Consider the following 19,083-nt stretch of genomic DNA (forward strand, 5'->3'; position numbering starts at 1 on the left):
TATCCCATTACAACAAGTAAAAGTCATACATAATGGTCCATGTCGGAGTTATACCATTATATATTATATTATTGGATTAGTGATCATATGTTTTGTATGTAAAAGCTTAATCTGTAAAATAACTACAACACACTAACTAACTATAGCTGTCAAAAAACAATTATGTGGAGTAAAGTATAAGATGTACAAGAAATGTAGTGGAGTAGAGGTATAACATAGTATAGAATGAAAATACTCAAGTAAAGTCCAATAAGCTCAAATTAGTACTTAAGTATAGTACTTATTTACTTTAACCTTGATACTGCGTATTACACAAAACGCATTATCGCCTTCGCTGATAGTCTTAGTTTGAAAATACTGACCGGATGTGCTATGCCGTACTGCGGGTAACTGACGGTTGTGTCAGTCAGTCAATCGATGGTGCCGCTGCTGAGCAGAAAAACGGGTGAAAAGACTTGTAAATTGGCACCAACAAAAGAATTAACTCTTTAGTTAAACAAAAACCCTCAAGAGGAATAAACCAGTGCCAGGTAAGCTTTAACCAAGCTTTTTACGTTGTGCCTTTTAACTTTTTTTTTTTTACTAAAGGGGCTGTGGCTAACGTTAATTCGCTAACATCAGAGCTAGGGGCTAACGTTAAAGTTAACTTACTTCTCGATGGGAGGAGGTTGGTCCCGTCGTGGTCATAAGAATTTAAATGATTTAAATTAAGTAAAAGCTACAGTATTTTAAGTACTTGAGTGACCTCGGGTGTGTAATACGATATAAAACTGAAGTTTAACTTGTTAACCATTGACTGAACATATAATACGGTTGCAGTAACTTGGGTATTTCAGGGTATTAAAAGTCCAAAGACTTAAGCTAGCACCGCTAGATCGTAGATTACAAAATGCTACTGTAGTTAATTAGTGTCGCACTTTTTGGTTGTTATGAACTAGATTCATTCATGTAGTTGTCTCAAGACGTTTCACCCCAGCTGTCTAGCTTTCACAGGGAGACTAGTGTTTCATTGCATGGAGCGATAAAGGGCGGGGCAGGTTTCGCAAGTAAAGATAACCCCCTGGTTCATGTCATACATGCATGGTATCCTTACAACATTACATACGTTTCTCATTTTCTATGGAGAGAGATGGATCGGTTCCTGCTGCCTGCCAGTTTCGTTTCTGCGCTCAGTCAGTGCTGTAATTTGCGCAGTGCCAGCTAGCTGCCAAGTTCAGTCCTGACTCCTGCAACTGTACATCTAACCCTGAAATGTTACGTTTCAGGGCGTTGGTGGCTGTAATATTTTTATTTTTTTTACCGTCAAATTCTAATCGACACGAGGTAATTAATCACTTGAAGCATGGAACAGGGAACCTGGCCCACCTTCTGAGCATGACACACAGCTAGTGGTCATGAATCAGTGGAAGTTATCAGTCATCGCAGTCTTGCAGCTTGAGTATTTAGGAATGCCTAGTGACAGTATACCTGTATCTTTGTGGTTTGTGTTTCTTGGGGGTAGTGTTGTTATGGTAAAGCAGTAGTGAAAGCCCTGTGAAAAGGCTGCTGGTTCCCCATTCCGGGGAGGCCATGTGAACTGGTTGCTCCGTCACAGAACCGAGCTAAACTTAGAATGGGTATTTCAATTCAGACTGAAGGCACAGCTATCCATTTAGAGGGATCTTTATTGGTGTCTTCTCCAAGAAAACACGTGAAGCAGTGACAGGGATATGAGCCATTGTCTAGCAGAATTTAATCATGTAATTTTAAATACTCCCACCAAAGCTAGAATCCAAAGATCTCAGAAAGTAAGAAAGTTTTTATAAACCAAATATCAAGAAACTGTTATACTATTATATATTAGTAAAAAATGTAATATTTTTGGACTGTTGGCTTGACAAAACAAGACATTTGAAGATGTTACAATGTTTTCTAGGAATTTATAATGGGCATATTTCAAACACTTTATAGACAATTAATTGAGAAAGTAGTCTGCAGATGAATTAATAGCTGATAGTTGCAGCCCTTATTCACAGGCCTTCTGTTTATTGTTAATACAGTAAAGCAGCTCCAGAAATGTTCAAATGCTGAAGTCAAGTTTTAGGTTCCTCTGTGATCCCTGTCTTTGTGAAAGAATATGCCAATGTGTACATAGCTGATGAACTGTGTTCATGGCACTTTCCTGAAAAGTCTGCAGCGTTAAATGCATCACATGATGAGACATTACTCTGCGTGCAGGACAGGGGCTTCCACAGGAAAAAGTGCCTGTCTGTGACGTCAGGATCTCCCCTTCCCTGTCATGTAATACTGAATTTCCCTCCATTATGTTCTGCTCTATGCTGCTTGCGTGTCCAGTGGAAAATGCCTGAAAGTGTGGAACAAATGCCATTGTTTCTCCCTGACCATGGAGCAAGGGGTTTTTGAGCAGGCGGACTGGTCAGTTATGTTGAGGCTACAGTTGACCTGGTGTTGATGGACCAACAGTTTCATTGTCTGGTGTTTTGGAGCCTCCTAACCACAGTATGAAGCTCTGTCGGTGATCTATATAAAGGCTGGATAGGTGGGAGGGAGTAATCAAGAGGCTCCACATTCGAAAGGCCATATTCCTGTGAGATCAGCAGTCCTGTGCAGCTGTTGAGCTCACATGAGGAAGGAGGGCAGAGGTGAATGACAGACAGGGAAAGAAAATCAAGGTCATGACCTGCGATTGCCATGGAAACATTTGACCTTCAAGCTTGTGTGCAAGTGTGCAACAAGAGAGAAAGAAGCAAAGGAATGGTTGTATTTTTTTCTCCCTCATAGCCCAGTTGGGATTTGGCAATGTCCTGCTGTGAAACTGCAATATTGAAGGGATAGATCAGCTCAGCTGCACTCCCTGCCTCTGAGATATTGCAGGCGATTTATGCAACAAAAGAAGGAAATGGAAATGGGGAAAAAAAAAATCACCCCTGGTCAGATAAGCAATTTTCATGTGATTAAGACATTGAAGCATTGGCAAAGTAAAGCAATTTTAAGCTTGTTTGGTATGTAATCACATTCTCTTTCTTCAATCCCCATGTTTAGCATTTGTACTGATGTTTTAAGCAAGTTAAATGTTTTTAAATTTCAAGGCCAAGCCATTTTTAACACAAAAATGCCAAAAGTTCTCTGGTTGCAGCTTCTCCAATATGAGGAATTGCTGGTTTTATATCATTGCAAACTGAATATTCTTATGTTTTGGACTTTTGGTTGGACAAAAAAGACATTTAAAGACATCCACAAGGAAAATGCGACACGTTTTTGAAAACAGCTGGAAAAAAACTAGTTGTTTTCTCCTGTATTTAAAATCCTGAGAAGTAGGCTAAGTTGTGCATTCTCATTTAGACAAATCCTGTAAGCAGTGTGGGTTCTTGCTTACGACAAACATGCAGACAAGGCTGGGAGGTCTCAATATTTACCAGGAAACTAAATATGACACAGCAGCCCTCAGGATAACTCCACTTACTGTGCACACATTTCCTCTCTGCAGCAGTTACTGATTAGTAGGCCAGCCACATTGAGGCAGAATGAAATGTTGAGATTGTGTGACATTAATCTGCCGATGTCCTTGCCATATTCTGTTGATAAGAGTTTGTTCTGAAGCGACCTGCCTAAATCACAAAACAGCATAACTTCCCACATCCTTATGAGTGAAATGTGCAAAAAAAAAAGGTTATATATGAAGTCTGTGCAGTCAAAGCTCAGGCTGGTTTCCTGGCACTCTGATTATATTTTTCACCCAGTAATGTAAACACACACAGCTTCAAGGCAGGTATGCATGTGCCTGTCAGTTGTGTATGAGCTCATCTCTGCGGTCTGTGTATCCTGTTGTTCCCTACTTCTGAGCTCCATTCATGACACTGTTTCTGTGTGACAACCCCCAGAGCACTCTGAGAAACATAAACACTGGATGAATAGACACTTTGCTGCTGGTTTGTGGGAAAGAATATGCTCTTGTACACAAGGGCCATCTCTCCAACATTTTCCATACCCTGTCTCTTTTTTTGGTTGCTTCTTCTTCATCTATTTCTACTTTTCTCCTCCCTGCACTGGTTGTAAAGGTCATTGATATCTCATGCGTCTGTAGCTTAGACATGACTCAGGTCTCCTCGTGTCCAGCAGCATAGTACAGTAAGCTTTCATGTGCTTTTAATAAAACACATGGTCATCCCTTGCTTTTGCTGTCTCAATATCTGCCTCTCCTCCCCCCTTTAGCTTCCTGGCTGTCTCCAGTGGCAGCTGCCGCTCTATGAATCAACAAACTACCAATATATTATAAACCCACTTCTACTTTAAACAGCCTCATCTGTGCAAATTTGGATACAAATTTGTAAAATGAGTTAGATGAGTAGTGGCAGTGTGGGAACCTGCTTAACATGCCAAGGTTCAGTTTAGGCATGGTAAAATTGAGGAATGCATTTGTTCGCTTCTATCTTAAGGTTGTTGAGAGCAACCAAATTCAAGCATGCTCGGTACATTTACTTATCAGACTTTAGGGGATATCATTGTTGTGTTTGATTACGTACTCACTAAGCCTGTAAGCTAAGAAGCCCAATTCAGCTGAGTTTCTGCAGACTTGATGAAATCATGCATATGTTGGCAAGAAAGACTGTTTTATATGTTTTATTTGTCACTTCAAGTTTAGATGACCAAAACACAATGCCAGACATCTTATGTTCTCTACAAATTGTCCTCATTGCCATGTGTTGTTGTGGTTGTGCATAGCAGCACACAGTGTTGGATTTTCCAGCGTTCTCCTCTATAGTGACAGATTGAGTGGACTTTAGACGTCGACTTGGTCAACAGCGTTGTTTACAGTTCTGGGTCAAGCTGCGTTCAATTGTTTAACACAGTCCCAATGTCCTACAGAGCCGTGGGTGTGCAGACGGTTGTTCCTGTTTGCTGTTGATTACACCAGGCCTGGGAAAGAGCTTTTGTGATGAAGGAATTCCCAATACATTGTTGTGCCTTAATATTTTTTGGCTATGCAAGGTCATCTTCCATACATCTTTGTCCTTATGTTTTAATTGTAGATTTTGCTAGCAGAGAATATATCTAAGGACTACAAAACATATAAGTAAAAAAAGTGTTCTGTCAATGTAGATGACTTTCATTTGTTTAAACTTTTATATGCCGCTGCGGTCACCCTGTTAGTGGAAGTTTGTGTGCAGCAGCGTTTGATGTCAGAAGACTTCTTGCCATTTTTAGAGTAGATATTTGTGGCTCGTTCCATGTGTCCCTTGATTGGTGAATGAAGAATATGGACAACTGGTAGAGGAATGCAGAAGGACACTGGGCTGGATAATGTGGGATTCTTATGTACAGTATGTGTTTTGTGTGTGTGTGTGTGTGTGTGTAGATACAGAGAAGCAGCACATCCTCACTTTTGAGCAGCTGGAAGCAGTGAAATTTAAGCCTTTTAAAAAGTTTGAGCTCTAAATATTATAAGAAATCTAATAGAATAGTTTTGACTGGTTGCCTGATTGCTTCACTTTAAAATAATATTGTGATAAAGCTTAAATGTTTTATTTTCTGGTCGTCAAGGCGGTACAATTACTGTTAAGTGATAAAATGTTATGAACTATTTTTTTCTCTAGATTTTCCCCTTCACTAGATGTTTTTAAGTTAAAAATATTGATATTACTGTAATATTGATGCGTACAAGATGCTCTTCACACACAAGACTATCATTCATGAGGAAATTGAGTAAAATTAAACATGTAGTTTTCTCTAGGAATGGCGACAGACAACATCTGTTGGTGTGCATGTGTGTGTTTGACTGACCTGATTGTAAACTACAAACACAGTTAAAGAGAGGATTGTTCCCCAGCTAGCAGTGACCACAATACCATCCTCTGTCCAAGTTCTGCCCTGGAGGACACGGGCCACTGACCATTGACCGACTCAGACACACACACACACACACACACACACACACACTGAACACCAGCCCTCATCCTCTCACTGTCTCGCTCAACTGAAAGAGGCCCTGTGTGTTCACACTTGACACTAAAATGCATCTTGTGTGATCCGATATTATTGATGTTTGAATGAGTGTAACTGACTATCAGACTAGTCTGAGGTGTCATTGATTAATCTTCTCCTAAATTACTATTTCTTTTTTAGCTCTAATGAACTCAAATGTTTGTGCTCACTAGCAGTGGTTGCAGTTTTCCTAGAGGTGCAATTGAACGCAAGCTGGAAAGTAAAATTCGATCTTGAGAGGTCACTTGAGATGCATTTTAGACGAGTTCTGACGCCTGCAGTCTGTCTCAGCTAGACGTAACCACAATCTGAATATATATATGTGGTTACAGAACACTAGATCTGAACAGGGCCAGACAGGCTGCAGAGAGAGGAGATGCTCTCGGCTGATGAAGAGGGGAGGGGAGGAGTGAGCAGACAGGAAGAGGATGGAGGAGATGAATAAAGAGAGACTGTTTGTGAGGCTGTTGAGTTTGAAATTATGGACGTGAGGAGAGAAGAGGGGGGAGAGGAGAGTAACAGAGGACTGACTGTGGTACCCGTCTGAAGGAAACGGAAGCTGCCCGCTGTGTGTTTCTTGACAGTTTCTTTTTCTCTATCTCTGTCAGAATCACACACACACACATATAGTTCAGCAGAAACCCGGTGTGCCGCCAGCAACCACTGTGGTTTCAGTTTGTTGTGTGTTGAGGGTTGTGAAGTTCTAGAAATGGATGAAAACACCCACCTGCTGCCTAGATTATTTAACCAGATCACATACATGTCTCTGTATTACTCCTCTGAACTATTTCTAACTCACTCACAGTATTCGCCCTCTTATCAGCGTCTGATCCACGGCTGTAATATCTGAGGAATGTTGTTGTGACAGAATGATGAAGTTGGCGCGATGTTGTTGTCCTTCAGTTGTTGGTTTCATAGTACACTAGAAAGAACAAGTGTGAGAATGTGTGTAACAAACTGAATTAAAGGTGTGCATTCATTGACACTATTTGTTTTTACGTGTCTTTCTAGGCCCTTCACACTGAGTGTAACTCAGGGCAGCAGCAATGTCAGGCTCCTACGATGACTCCATGATCGATGTCTCCAGTGACAGCTTCTGGGAGGTGAGATGCATTAATTCCTTTTAAACTACCTGCTCTTAAATCCACGATCACAATTCTTCCATAGTGAATTTTTGTTGCTGAAAACTGCTGTATTCAGATGACATTTATGTCCAGCATAACAACTTAATCACAACGCATCTGTGACACAACAATGCTGCTGTAAATTATTCTCTCCTCTTAAAACAAATTAACTCCACTCAGGGAGCAACATCTTTAAGGAAATCTAGTATTAAGTATTTTCTATCTCCTTTTTAACTATCTGTCTGTGTCTGCTGCTGGTGCTCAGGTTGGTAACTACAAGCGAACAGTGAAACGAGTAGACGATGGCAACCGACTCTGTAATGATCTGATGAACTGTCTTCATGAGCGGGCACGTATCGAAAAGTCCTACGCACAGCAACTCACAGAATGGGGGAAGCGCTGGCGGCAACTCATAGAAAAAGGTAGGAATATAAAAAGATCAAGCTTTACATTATAATATATGTAGCAATTTTCATTTTCAGAATAAATTGTACACTGTATTATATTTTTTTATAATCCCCAAAAGCCTGAATTTCACAGACACTGACTGGCAAAGAACTCTTTCCTCAGGCCCTCAGTATGGTACGTTGGAGCGGGCGTGGTCTGCTCTGTGCACAGAGGCAGAGAAGGTGAGCGAGCTCCACATGGAGGTGAAATCAGCACTGATGGGTGAAGACTACGAGAAGCTGAAGAACTGGCAGAGAGACGCCTACCACAAACAGATGATCGGCGGCTTCAAAGAGACTAAAGAGGCAGAGGACGGCTTCCGCAAGGCTCAGAAACCCTGGGCAAAGAAACTCAAAGAGGTGTGGATTTCAGACTTGTCAGGAACTTACAGGATAGGTGTGGTATAGTGGTAGCAAGTTTCAAAGTATAAACCAAGCAGTCACAAGCAAGTCACTAATTCCAGTCATGACTATTAATTTTACCCTTCAGTTCACATGATTACATACTACTGACTCACCATTGTTTCCCCTTCATGACTACCTGCTTACTAAACAGCAGCCGTGCAGAACCACATTGCAAAGTCTTGATCTTGAGTAAGAAGCTGTTACCAAACATAAGCCACACCAGTAACTGTATCCTGTATTCTTTGACTGTCAGTATAAGGGAAGGAAACACTGAGGGCTTGCAGGGAGACTGGCACCTCTTAGTTCAAAATAAGGTCAATGTATTTCCTACTACTGCTTGTATTTTAGCAGCCTGTTTACATGTCAGGACACACACTCCTTTCAGTTTGTGCGCATGCAAGTATTTGTATGTTCAAAGCCACTAAAAGTTTCACAACCTCCATTTCCTGTGTCTGTGTGTGTGTGTGTGTGTGTGTGTGTGTGTGTGTGTGTGATGTCATCAGGGGGTGGTGACATCCTGGCCTCGTCATTGAGCGGGGACATAACAATACAGTTTTGTAGCCATAGTGATTTATTGATTGACCAGACACACTGGGACACTTTGTAGAGGGCAGAGAGGAAATGAGGCTAATTAACTGATGTAGAAAATGAGTAGCTGACATGGGTGACGTGGGCAGTATGTCAATACTAGACACATACATGCTAAATTGGATACAGCATTTAGTCCTAAGCCCTTGTTTGTTTTAGTGGGTTGACACACAAATAGAGGAACACACAACTGCTTGTTATATCAAATTAGAAAGGAGGACAGGCTGCTGTACTTGTATTTTAAGTGTCCTCTACTTATGACCTCATGGTTTGTTCAATAGCGACATGGCTGCTCTGGCCTTGGCCCAAGTTAAACTGGGCACTGCCCAAGACACTCTTCAAATAGAGCCACCATGGATGAGTTCCCTTCCTCATTTCTATCTGTTGTTTAATATAAACAAAGTGATAGAGGAGTGGTTAATTGCTGTTGTCATGAATGCACCACATATAAATCTTACCTGGCATCAGTGTTTCCATGTTTCCTCTCTCACATGAGTTGGTTACTGTACATAAAGTGTTATTCCAAGATTCATTTGTGTGGAGCCTTAAATTACTAAGCTTCTCTGAGTAGGAAATTGGTTGTAATGATTCCAAAAAAGACATATTTAAACAGGCTTTTAGGCGGAGAAGTGAACATGTGTTATCAACCTTACTAATAAAGAGAAAATCAAAGACTTGTAACGTGCACATTTTGGGAACAGATGGCTATGTTTAGGATAGTTGACAACAATTATCTTATTAAACGATATTATTGTTGATTAAAAATGGAACACTTTTAGTGACTGACTTTGGCCAATTTTCTAACAACTTAATCGAAAAAAGATGTTGTAATTTATGCTTAAATCCATCAGTCAGACACCAATCTTTGATTGCTCTCTCTACAACTCCACAGTTAGTTTGTTCTAAGTTACCGTACAAGGCTGCCACCATTGCCTCGATTTTATTTTATCCGTTGGATCCACAGATGGAGACGATGAAGAAGTCTTACCACTCCGCATGCAAAGAAGAGAAGCTGGCAGCCAGCAGGGAGACCAACAGCAAACTGGAGAGCAACAACAACCCTGACGCCCAAAAGAAGCTCCAGGAAAAGGTGGAGAAGTGTCAGCAGGAGGTACAGAAGGTAGGTCTTCCTTTGGAAAACGACTATTGTGTTGTATCTTTCTTGAAACTAAGATCCGGTGTGTTATTGACATTTAATTTATAACCCAAGTAACAACCTTCTAAAAATGACTTCAGTGCTGGTAGAGATTGCGTTGGGTTATCTAGATACAAAAGTACAGGAATTCATGCTTTTTAATGTGTTTAATTGTCACTTCATTCCTCCCTTTCTTCCAGACTAAAGATCGTTATGAGAAATCCCTCGAAGAACTCGACAAGTTGACTCCTCAGTATATGGAGAACATGGAGCAGGTGTTTGAGCAGTGGCAGCAGTTTGAAGACAAACGTATCCGCTTCTTCAGAGAGCTGCTGCTGGAGGTTAAACAGCACCTGGACCTCTCAACCAATCACAGGTCGGACACAGAAAGAAACGCCAGTCAGACTGGTCATTTAATGTCTGAATACATAAATGTAGCTGAGGAATAGCGTGAGAGTTGCTTGAGACTTCAGGTATCACATCATAGAAAATAATGTACAACATTGTCTCCATAGATTCCAGACAATCTACCACACGCTGGAAGACACAATCTCTGCTACTGATGCTGAAGAGGACCTGAAATGGTTTCGGTCCAATCAAGGCCCCGGCATGCCAATGAACTGGCCCCAATTTGAGGTACTACACCCTTGATTTATACTAATAAACAAGCAGAAGAAGTGTGTTTGATAGAGGAGGAATGAAGGAGAACCATCCAGAGTGGCTCTCAGTAGTTTTCCCAAAACATTTTCATGTTACAGACACACACAGTCCCTCACTTTATTTAAACACATGAACTCTTAAGGAAGGATTTTTGTTGTTGCTATCTTGATGATATAGAATAATAGTCCTTGGTGCTTTCCCAGGCCCCACTGTTAGAACCATTAGTCAAGAGGACAGTGGAGATTGACTAATAAGTCATGCTGAAAAATGTTTAAAGGGCAGCATTGCCATAGTTTTTTGCAATGTTATACGTAGCCCAAATGGGAGTTATAGCCCAGTGTCTTTCTTTTTTGTCATTGAAGTATGCTGTTTGGCAGCAGGAGTGGGAGTTAATCTTTCCTCAGCAGTCAGTGTGGCAATGAGAGGGATATAGTTTATGTCATCCTCCCAAATAAGAAAAAGAGGAGGGGAAAGCAAAAAAGGCTGCATGTGCTTGCAATGCTACAATTTATTGTGCAGTTGAGTGCTCTCGCAGGCATCGCTGTTCCCCTTCGATCATCAGCAGGGTGTTTTTGTGTCTGAGTACCACTTGGTTTTTGGAAGACTTTTAAAGAAAGGACTAAATCTTTTCCGTGACAACAGAAAGAGTGAGACATAACCTGTCTGATGCTCCAAAGAGAAATGTGTGGCTCTTTAGTTCATGTTGTTTGTTAAAGTAGCAATCCCTAGAATAATTTGCTGGTGTAAGTCTTTGTTACATTCACAAACTAACATGTCTGCAGCTTACAGTGTGCGCCATGGTTTTAGGATTAGGCTGTTTCCGCATTAACCCTGTTCTACACCTGCTTCCCTTTCCCCATGTCTGACAGAATTTGGACTGGTCCCATCCTCGCTCCTTTAAGAGAAGGTCCATTGTAGTGAGTTCTGCATGGGAGGGCTGTTCTTTTCACAACAGCCATTCGGGGGGTCCTTTTTTCTAATAACACTTTCACTCCTCACTGCTTTTCTTCTGCTGTGTTTGAGGTGGTTGTGTTTGTATCTTGTATTCAAGTTTCAAAGATAATAATGAGACAAATGTTCACGTGGTACATGCAGACACCACATGGCTGTCCACAGCACTGTCCCCGCCATAGTATGTTCATGCCAATATGTGATACATGTTGTTCCTGTTCACTTTGCCTTTGTAACTACAGGGTGTTCACATAACTTTTCCTGGATGTCAGAATTTCTAGAAGTACTCCATTGACAACTCTTGACTCTCTGTTCTTTCTAACCTTTGAACTCTGACCCTTCAGTGGCCGTTCCACTCATTACTCTGTTCATGTGAACCCTGCAGTACGTCACATGATGCCAGCATGGCCCAGCAATGAGTCTCAGAGGTCATGTGGCAGAGCGAAATAGCCTTTTGATCTTTAAAAGTTTGAGAGGCCTGATAAATCAGAGGGGTCAGACGAGCTTTCTGGAAAGCTTTGAGGTTGTAGTTACGTGTTTAATATATAATTTATATGAAAGAGGGCCAGTACAACTGCTGTCTGAATTATGTTAATTTACTTGAGACATCTAGCGCCAACACGAGATTGATATCATGCTGTCATGTCGTGATAGATACTGGAAATTTCCTGTATCCTGTGTTCGAGGTCTGGTTCACTAAAAATAAAAGGGATGAAACCAGTCATATGTGGGGAAAACTTGTATAACTATACCTGTAATCCAAAAAACATTTTCCCTTCTGTAGATGTGTTGCTGTTAGGGTACTGGACCTTCTTCCTTTTGCTCCACTCTCCCTGCTTAGCCTCTGGTGGAGGGGAGTCTCCTTGTTTGGTGACGGATACTGTACATGGTTGTGTCTCTCATGTTATCAGGCCTACACTGTACTATATAAACACACATGCATGTACAGTTTCAAGATCCAGAGTCGGTGTCAGAGCCTGAGAAATGTTTCACAGGTTTCTGGACTGTGGTGAAGTGTGTGTATATTGCTGTGCACATGCCTGTGACTTGTTCTCCCACTACTAGCTGTGAAGGCATGTTTTTCAAGTTCAACCACTCAGTTGACCAGGTTTGGCACAGTTGCAATACTTGACTCTAATGTGTGTCTTGTGTGTGTCCACCAGGACTGGTCCATAGACCTGAACCGAACCCTCAGCAGACGAGAAAAGAAGAAGCCATCAGAGGGCGTCACTCTGACAGGCATCAGTCAAACTGGGTCAGACCAGCCTGTTCAGCCTGCCAAAACCAGCAGCAGGTAGATATCTGATCACTCCCTGACTCACTATTTCTGTCTCTAACAAACATACAGAAAACTGAGCATCTGTTCGTAACACACACACACACACACACACACACACACACACACACACACACTCACCCTCTGTCTTCCTCATTCAAACTCCCCACATCAGAGATAATCCAGCGTCTTCCTCCAAAGGAATGCTTGTAAAACGTTACATAAGGGAAGCTCCGGGAGTGACGTCTAGTTGTACGGCTGTTTCCATGGCAATGGTAAACATTTTCGTTACAGTTTGTTGGGAAAGAATTCATCCCCGCGAGACCCGAGTCTGCTGGTACATAGTTGACAGCGAGCCAAAAAGTAATGTGGAAATATTACTCACACACACCAAGACCATTGTAGCATTAATATTGTTATTGGAAAGTTCAAAGAAGGTTTAGGATTAGTGTTGAAGTCAAACACCTGCACCTGGATTCAGCAAGTTTGTGAGTGACTAAGAGATTAAAAGAAATTCAGAAACTCAGGCTAAATGTCATGTTTACCCTCTAATGACGTTTAATGGAATTAGACTGCTCTGTCTAGGTTGAGAGCCACTTCAGGTTTGATTGGCAGTTTTTAATAACAGGATGTAATCTTTCTAAGCCAAGATAAGATAAGAACGTATTTGTCCCTGCAGAGAAATGCGTCTTTGTTGTGGCAACAGCACCAAGGACTTAACAGTGGTTCATGGAAACGACAACAAACAGCCAATTTAAGATAAAAACTTTTCATGCACGGTAAAAAAAAACAACACATCATACAGTCAGTCTAGAGAGATACCTTTGTAAAGATGTGTATTCAGTTTTACTTGAAAATTGGCTAATTGCAGAAGGTGCTATGTGTGTTACATCTATTGTTCAGGATTTGAAGTGAGGTTAGCTGTTATTATCCCGTCCGGTGTCCGGCCTTAACTCTTCACATTCCTTTGCCGCTAAGTAATGAGGTTCCCTTATTTTAATTGGCAAAACACCTGCTGTCTGCCCTTATCCAGACATCAGTAGGAAGAAGTGTGTATGCAGATATTATGAGAGCACTCGAGGACTGCGTAGAGGAGTCAACAAAGGGAATGCCAGGCACGGGAAGCATTTGACCTCTGAACTTTGGAAAGTTGACTGCCTCTCCCCCAAGCAGCATTTACAGCACATTGTTTTCCTGTCGTTTCCTACATCTATGGGCGTGATGGTGGACTTTTTTGTCTGTACAGGGTCAGGATAGCTTGAATCGGAAACAATTAGTATTATCTTTCTATAGTCACAGAGCACTCACTTCAAAAGCAGACTTCACAGTGAAGATCGGTGACTTATCTTGATTGAAGTTTCAGTAGTTTATCAGCATCAGAACGCCAGCCCATTTCCCCTATTTGTTGTCTGAAGCTTGAATGAACATGGTTTCAGTATCTGCCGATTAGGACAGTGTTAACACTCTTTGAATACTTAGGTTCATAGTTATATGGTCAGGTTTGTTTGTTGACTGAAACCATCCAAAGTTACATTGTGCCAGACTCCCAGTAGAGCTTGTTTGGTGTAATAACTCCTCAGGCTCAACTCAGAGAGCATGGCATGACTATACAAACAAAGGCGTTCACATTTTGCCGCTCCTCACAACTGTGCCAACTGATAGCTACTGCTGTTCATGGTCCAATAATTCTGTAAACAGGGAGTAGAAACCCTGTGTTTCCTCTGTTACAGGTGAAGGGCAAGTGCAAGTTTTGTTCTTTGATGCGGAAAGTGACAATGGTAGGAAGTAAACAGCCCTCATGTGACTTCTTCAGAAAGTTGACAATTCCGTATTTGATGTGTCACTCAGGAAGTGTCTTCTATTATAGCTTTGTTTAAATTATGGTGTACAACGCCTGTGGATTTTAGTGGGAGCTCAAGTCAAAATAACTCTTTTCTGTCTGTGTTTAGTCTAAAACACAGTTGTTTTGTTGACTGATTGTACTGCCTTGTTGATGTCTCATGCTTATTATTACATAGATGACCCAGTTATTATTGTATTTCTATCTCTTGATAGAAAGCCACAATTAACCGTTCGCTAAGCCCTGTTCATTTTTATAATAATGGGTCCTTGATTTCAGACCGAGGCATACAAAAGCAGGCTTCTGATTTTAGCTGGCAGATTTTATCAGGTGTAATTTAGCTAGCTAGTGTAGCGCTGGCTGGTCCTAGTGTAATAAATATGATACGGACAAATGTAAGATCACATTCTTATTTCATTCTAACACAACACACATACTTGTACAAACAAGACCAACGTTAGGTTTATGCTTTATTGTTTGCATTTTCAAACACTAACTAGGTTTCCTTTTCAATGTTAAATACAAGAAAATGCGAGTGTAAACCTATAAATCCAATAAATAGCAGGACACAGCTGCTAACGTTATCCTACAGTGATAGCATCCAGGACCAGCTTTCAGTGAGGAAATTCTTCCTGTGAACGGGGATTTGTTTTACGTAAAAATGGTAATTATCTGCTTCTAAGGTTAAGGAGCAGTTTTATGAGCTAGCTAAGACCTACTACTCTAGGGAGTAAACTCATTAGCCGGGTATGTTAACATTTGTAGCGTTCATATAAGCACCTAAACACATTTAATCAATTCCTTACACTGTTTTTGTTTATCGAATGGCCTAAAAAAGACACCGTCCTCTAAACTCTTGAGAAACCGCCTATCGGTCTTGTAACAGTGCACACCGCTTCAACATGTGCTGAAATCCAAAGCTTGACAGGTCTGCCATGCCTAGTTACGGTTGCTAACCTATAATTGGAGAATATCAACATCAACATTGCCCGGCCTCATCACTCTTTGAATTTGTCCACGGGTCATGTATGTCACAGGTGTGTCTTTTATGTGTGTGTGCGCATGTCAACAACCCATCTCTCACTGTGTCCCATGTTGTCAGCCTGACTGTGCCCACTAAAACAGCACCAGTGGGCTCAAACCCATTTGAAGATGACGACGAGGAGGAAGAGGAGGAGGAGGAGGAGGAGATGGCCGTGGAGCAGCAGACCACAGTCAACCACATCAGTGTGAATAAAGACGAAATAAAAACGTTGGTGAACAGGAGAAATCACTCCGCCCACCCACAACCTCCTCGCCTTTTCTGTTTTCTCTCTTTGTTGGATCACCTCCCATCTATCTTTCATGGATTGCCCTCCGTGCAGCGTCTCTTGCCATTTCTTTGTCTTAGTTACTTTTCTCCCTTCTTCCTTGTAACCCTCTCTCCTCCCTCAGGTGGCAGGTTGTTGTGTTGCTCTGCATGGTCATTGAAATGGCATTGCACATGAAGCCAATGTGTCTGTCCGTCACTCCTAACAGTGCCATGTCTTGCAGAACATTAAATGTCATGCGCATGGGGGCGCATGTCTCTTCTGTGGGAAATCCAATATGTTTCTGTCTTACAGTCAGATCTGAATATTGCCACACATGTATATAGATTTGTAGTTTTCTCACACTTTCCAGACAATTAACAGGCTGTATAACATCAAAAGAAATGTAAGATACAAATATGTGAATTAAACCTTAGACTTTAATGTAAATCAACTCAAATATTTAGGTAATTGCAGAAGAAAAAAAGCAGGTAAACCAGTGTCCACAGTAGATTTGCAATAAAAGATACTGAACAGGTCTGACTGTAAATCCTTTATGTATGTGCTGATGTGCGGTTACAGCTTTATAACTCCGTCAGAGCCGAGTTCTCTCTGGTGTTTAGGTGGCTCCCTCTGTTGGCCGCTCAGGTTAAACTCCAATCATGCATTCACAACAATGATTTGTCTTGCTCGGTCTCATGTTGCTGTATTTTTCTTGCGCTCTTTGATATGTGGTCATGTTGTTTTGTTGCATTGCCGTCCCTCAGCATTGTATGCACTCTCACTTGAAGCTCTTGACCTTAAAGTGGCATATAAAAGCGACTTTTAAATCATTTGTCATGCTGCCTGAACCGAATGCTTGCTTTGTAGCATTGATGTCATAAGTAAGCATGTTTTCCACTTATTTGCAACTGAAAGAAGAATGTTTTCAGGATGAATCACAAAGTTGTCCCCGGATTTGGAGATGCACTTTTTATGTGTTTTGACTTTACTTTACTTGGTGTTTATATTTATTTTTCTCGCTTTTCTAACTTTGAACTTTTGTCCCTGCTTACACCTGGCTTGCTGAGTTGTCCCGTCAATGCATAAGGCCCTGAGATAAACGTGAAAATACATTTTCTAAGCAGCTCTTTTGTCTGCCCATCCAGTGCGAGCAGTATGGAGAAGACTCCAGACTGGTCAGATGAAGACACGGGTGGTAACCCTTTCTCGGCCAACGGTGATGGGAATCCATTTGAAGATGAGCCGGCTTCTCCAGTCATATCTGTGCCTGTTAGAGCCCTCTATGACTATGAAGGACAGGAGCAGGACGAGCTGAGCTTCAAAGCAGGTATATAGTGGGAAAGATGTGAAAGACAAACATTATGAGACTAGAAAAACTGCAAAACTTTTTACAATTCTGTCGGTTCCCGGTAGGTATCTGGTATGCAAATATTCATCCCTCCTTCCTCCTTTCTCCAGGGGAGGAGTTCACCAAAATTGGTGAAGAAGATGATCAAGGTTGGTGCAAAGGCCGGCTCAAGGATGGACAAACAGGCCTCTATCCTGCTAACTATGTGGAAGACATCCAGTAGTGAATTATCACAAATGAATAAATGTGAAGAAAGAAGAAAGTGATGTGTGTTGTGAAATGACAGTGCGGCTGGAAACGAGAGGGCTCTACCTTTCAACCCTTTTCTCCCTGTTGGTGAAGGGAGGTGGACAGAGAAGAGAAGTTGCAGATTATAAAAAGGACCACCTGAGATATTGTTGCTTGCCACAGATTGACCCTCATAGAAACTTAAGTACAAAGATGGAAATAAACCAGTTTCCAGATGATTCCAGGCGAGGAAGATCACAGAGAAAAATTGCTGTCAGTGGAAGATATGTTATGTTACTTAGAATCCCATTTATGCTGTTACAAAAATAATAGCTTTTCAAGTACATATTAGATAAGATTCAATTAAATGTATGTGTGAATTTGTATATTGTTTAAACAAAACACTGGGATAGCAAATGCGATGTTATATGCAGCCTTAATATGCAAGCCACTATGGATTCTTTAAGGGAGATGACCCTCTTTATAACCATAATTATGTGTTCTAGGTTTGACACCATTTCTGCCTGTTAGAATCCAGTCCGTAAATGTTAACTGTTTGATTCGTTTTTTGGACAAAGGTAGGCCCTTATGTTGAGACTATTTGTCAGATTTAACTTGATTTTAAACTAGTGCTTACATTGTTCTGTCATTTCTTTCAGGGTTTTGTTTTTCCATTCAGTTCATTAACTGTTGTGGTTATTTTATAAGGAATGATGAAGATCAGTAGAGCCTCATCCCGACGTAGTCTTCATTTAGTTCACAGTGGGTAGGGTCCTTTAGTCACTGCAATTGAATGTATATTCACTGATTGTATTTTCTCACTTATTGATTGTTCACTTTTGCTGATGTTGATGAGGTTTTTGCAGCCACTGACCCATTAACCCCCTGAACGACTGTCCTCAAGCTTTTCACACAGATCTCTCTACTTTCTGTTGATTGTAGATTGTAATACTATATGAGTTATTTTTCATGCAACACTGAAAGTTTTTCTCAAACGTTTATCTCACTTGAATCTCCACGTTTTTTTTTATTCTCTCACTTCTTGTTAAATGTCAAGTTATAGGAGAATATTTTAGTGTTTGTTATTTTGAAAATATAGTACTAGTCATAGCAATAAAACCACAGCCGAGTATGGCCTTGCATACATGCGTGTAAATAGCCTGGATGAAACATATTAGAACAAATTAAGCATCGAGATCAGGTGATATATAGTTGGAAATTGATGATTGTTAATTTATGATGCCACAAGTGCTTTTGTTTTACTCTTGTTAGGATGCTGTGACTGAGAATCAGTTTGTATAGTAATATTTTATGGCAAATATCCCTCGAATCTGTTATTTTGTTATATTTGTAAATATGATTATTTTTTCCCATCACAGAGGGCCATACTCATTGGATTAGATCAACAAATACCATGTGAATAATTGTTCATTTTCTCTTAGGAGCTATGACATGAATGGATATACCTGATTTCTTAACATGTTTTGATCATCAAATATTTTGTCTGCTTGCATTTTTGCAGAGATGAACTGCAGGCTTTTTGCATGTGCAAGCTCCAAATTTATTAATTGCCTAGTGTATCGATGAAATCATTGAAAAATGCTATTTGATGCCTTCAACTGCAGCACGAGAGGGAGATGAATTTTGTAGTCTTTGATAAAAGTGAGAAAGGAGATGTTTTGCCATGTTTTCAGGGCATGCTGTCGTCAAAACGCAGCAACAGCTGTACTTGCACAGTAAGGTTTGTAAATGTTGTCCCACAACATAATAAATGAATTTATTGGAAAAAATATATTGTGTGTAAAGTT

At 40.8% G+C, this 19,083-nt stretch overlaps 1 protein-coding gene across 1 annotated transcript; it reads left to right on the forward strand.

The window, feature by feature from the left end:
- Positions 1-392: 392 nt before the first annotated feature.
- Positions 393-19,067, forward strand: pacsin2 (protein kinase C and casein kinase substrate in neurons 2). Its single transcript, XM_070928682.1, has 11 exons — positions 393-530; positions 6,994-7,085; positions 7,372-7,528; positions 7,677-7,912; positions 9,510-9,665; positions 9,881-10,056; positions 10,196-10,316; positions 12,455-12,585; positions 15,510-15,659; positions 16,845-17,026; positions 17,158-19,067. The coding sequence occupies exons 2-11, from the start codon at positions 7,029-7,031 to the stop codon at positions 17,268-17,270; spliced, it is 1,479 nt and encodes a 492-aa protein (XP_070784783.1). The 5' UTR covers positions 393-530; positions 6,994-7,028; the 3' UTR covers positions 17,271-19,067.
- Positions 19,068-19,083: the final 16 nt, after the last annotated feature.

Source organism: Enoplosus armatus, chromosome 22 (genome assembly GCF_043641665.1).
Source record: "Enoplosus armatus isolate fEnoArm2 chromosome 22, fEnoArm2.hap1, whole genome shotgun sequence".
Lineage (NCBI taxonomy): Eukaryota > Metazoa > Chordata > Actinopteri > Centrarchiformes > Enoplosidae > Enoplosus > Enoplosus armatus.

What these genes read in the sequence shown, in the direction of transcription:
- pacsin2 (XM_070928682.1), top strand. Translation starts at nt 7,029, where the DNA reads ATGTCAGGCTCCTACGATGACTCCATGATCGATGTCTCCAGTGACAGC. An exon ending in GGGCAAAGAAACTCAAAGAG is followed by an intron (nt 7,913 to 9,509) that starts GTGTGGATTTCA and finishes TTGGATCCACAG; the next exon opens with ATGGAGACGATGAAGAAGTC. An exon ending in TGAACTGGCCCCAATTTGAG is followed by an intron (nt 10,317 to 12,454) that starts GTACTACACCCT and finishes TGTGTCCACCAG; the next exon opens with GACTGGTCCATAGACCTGAA.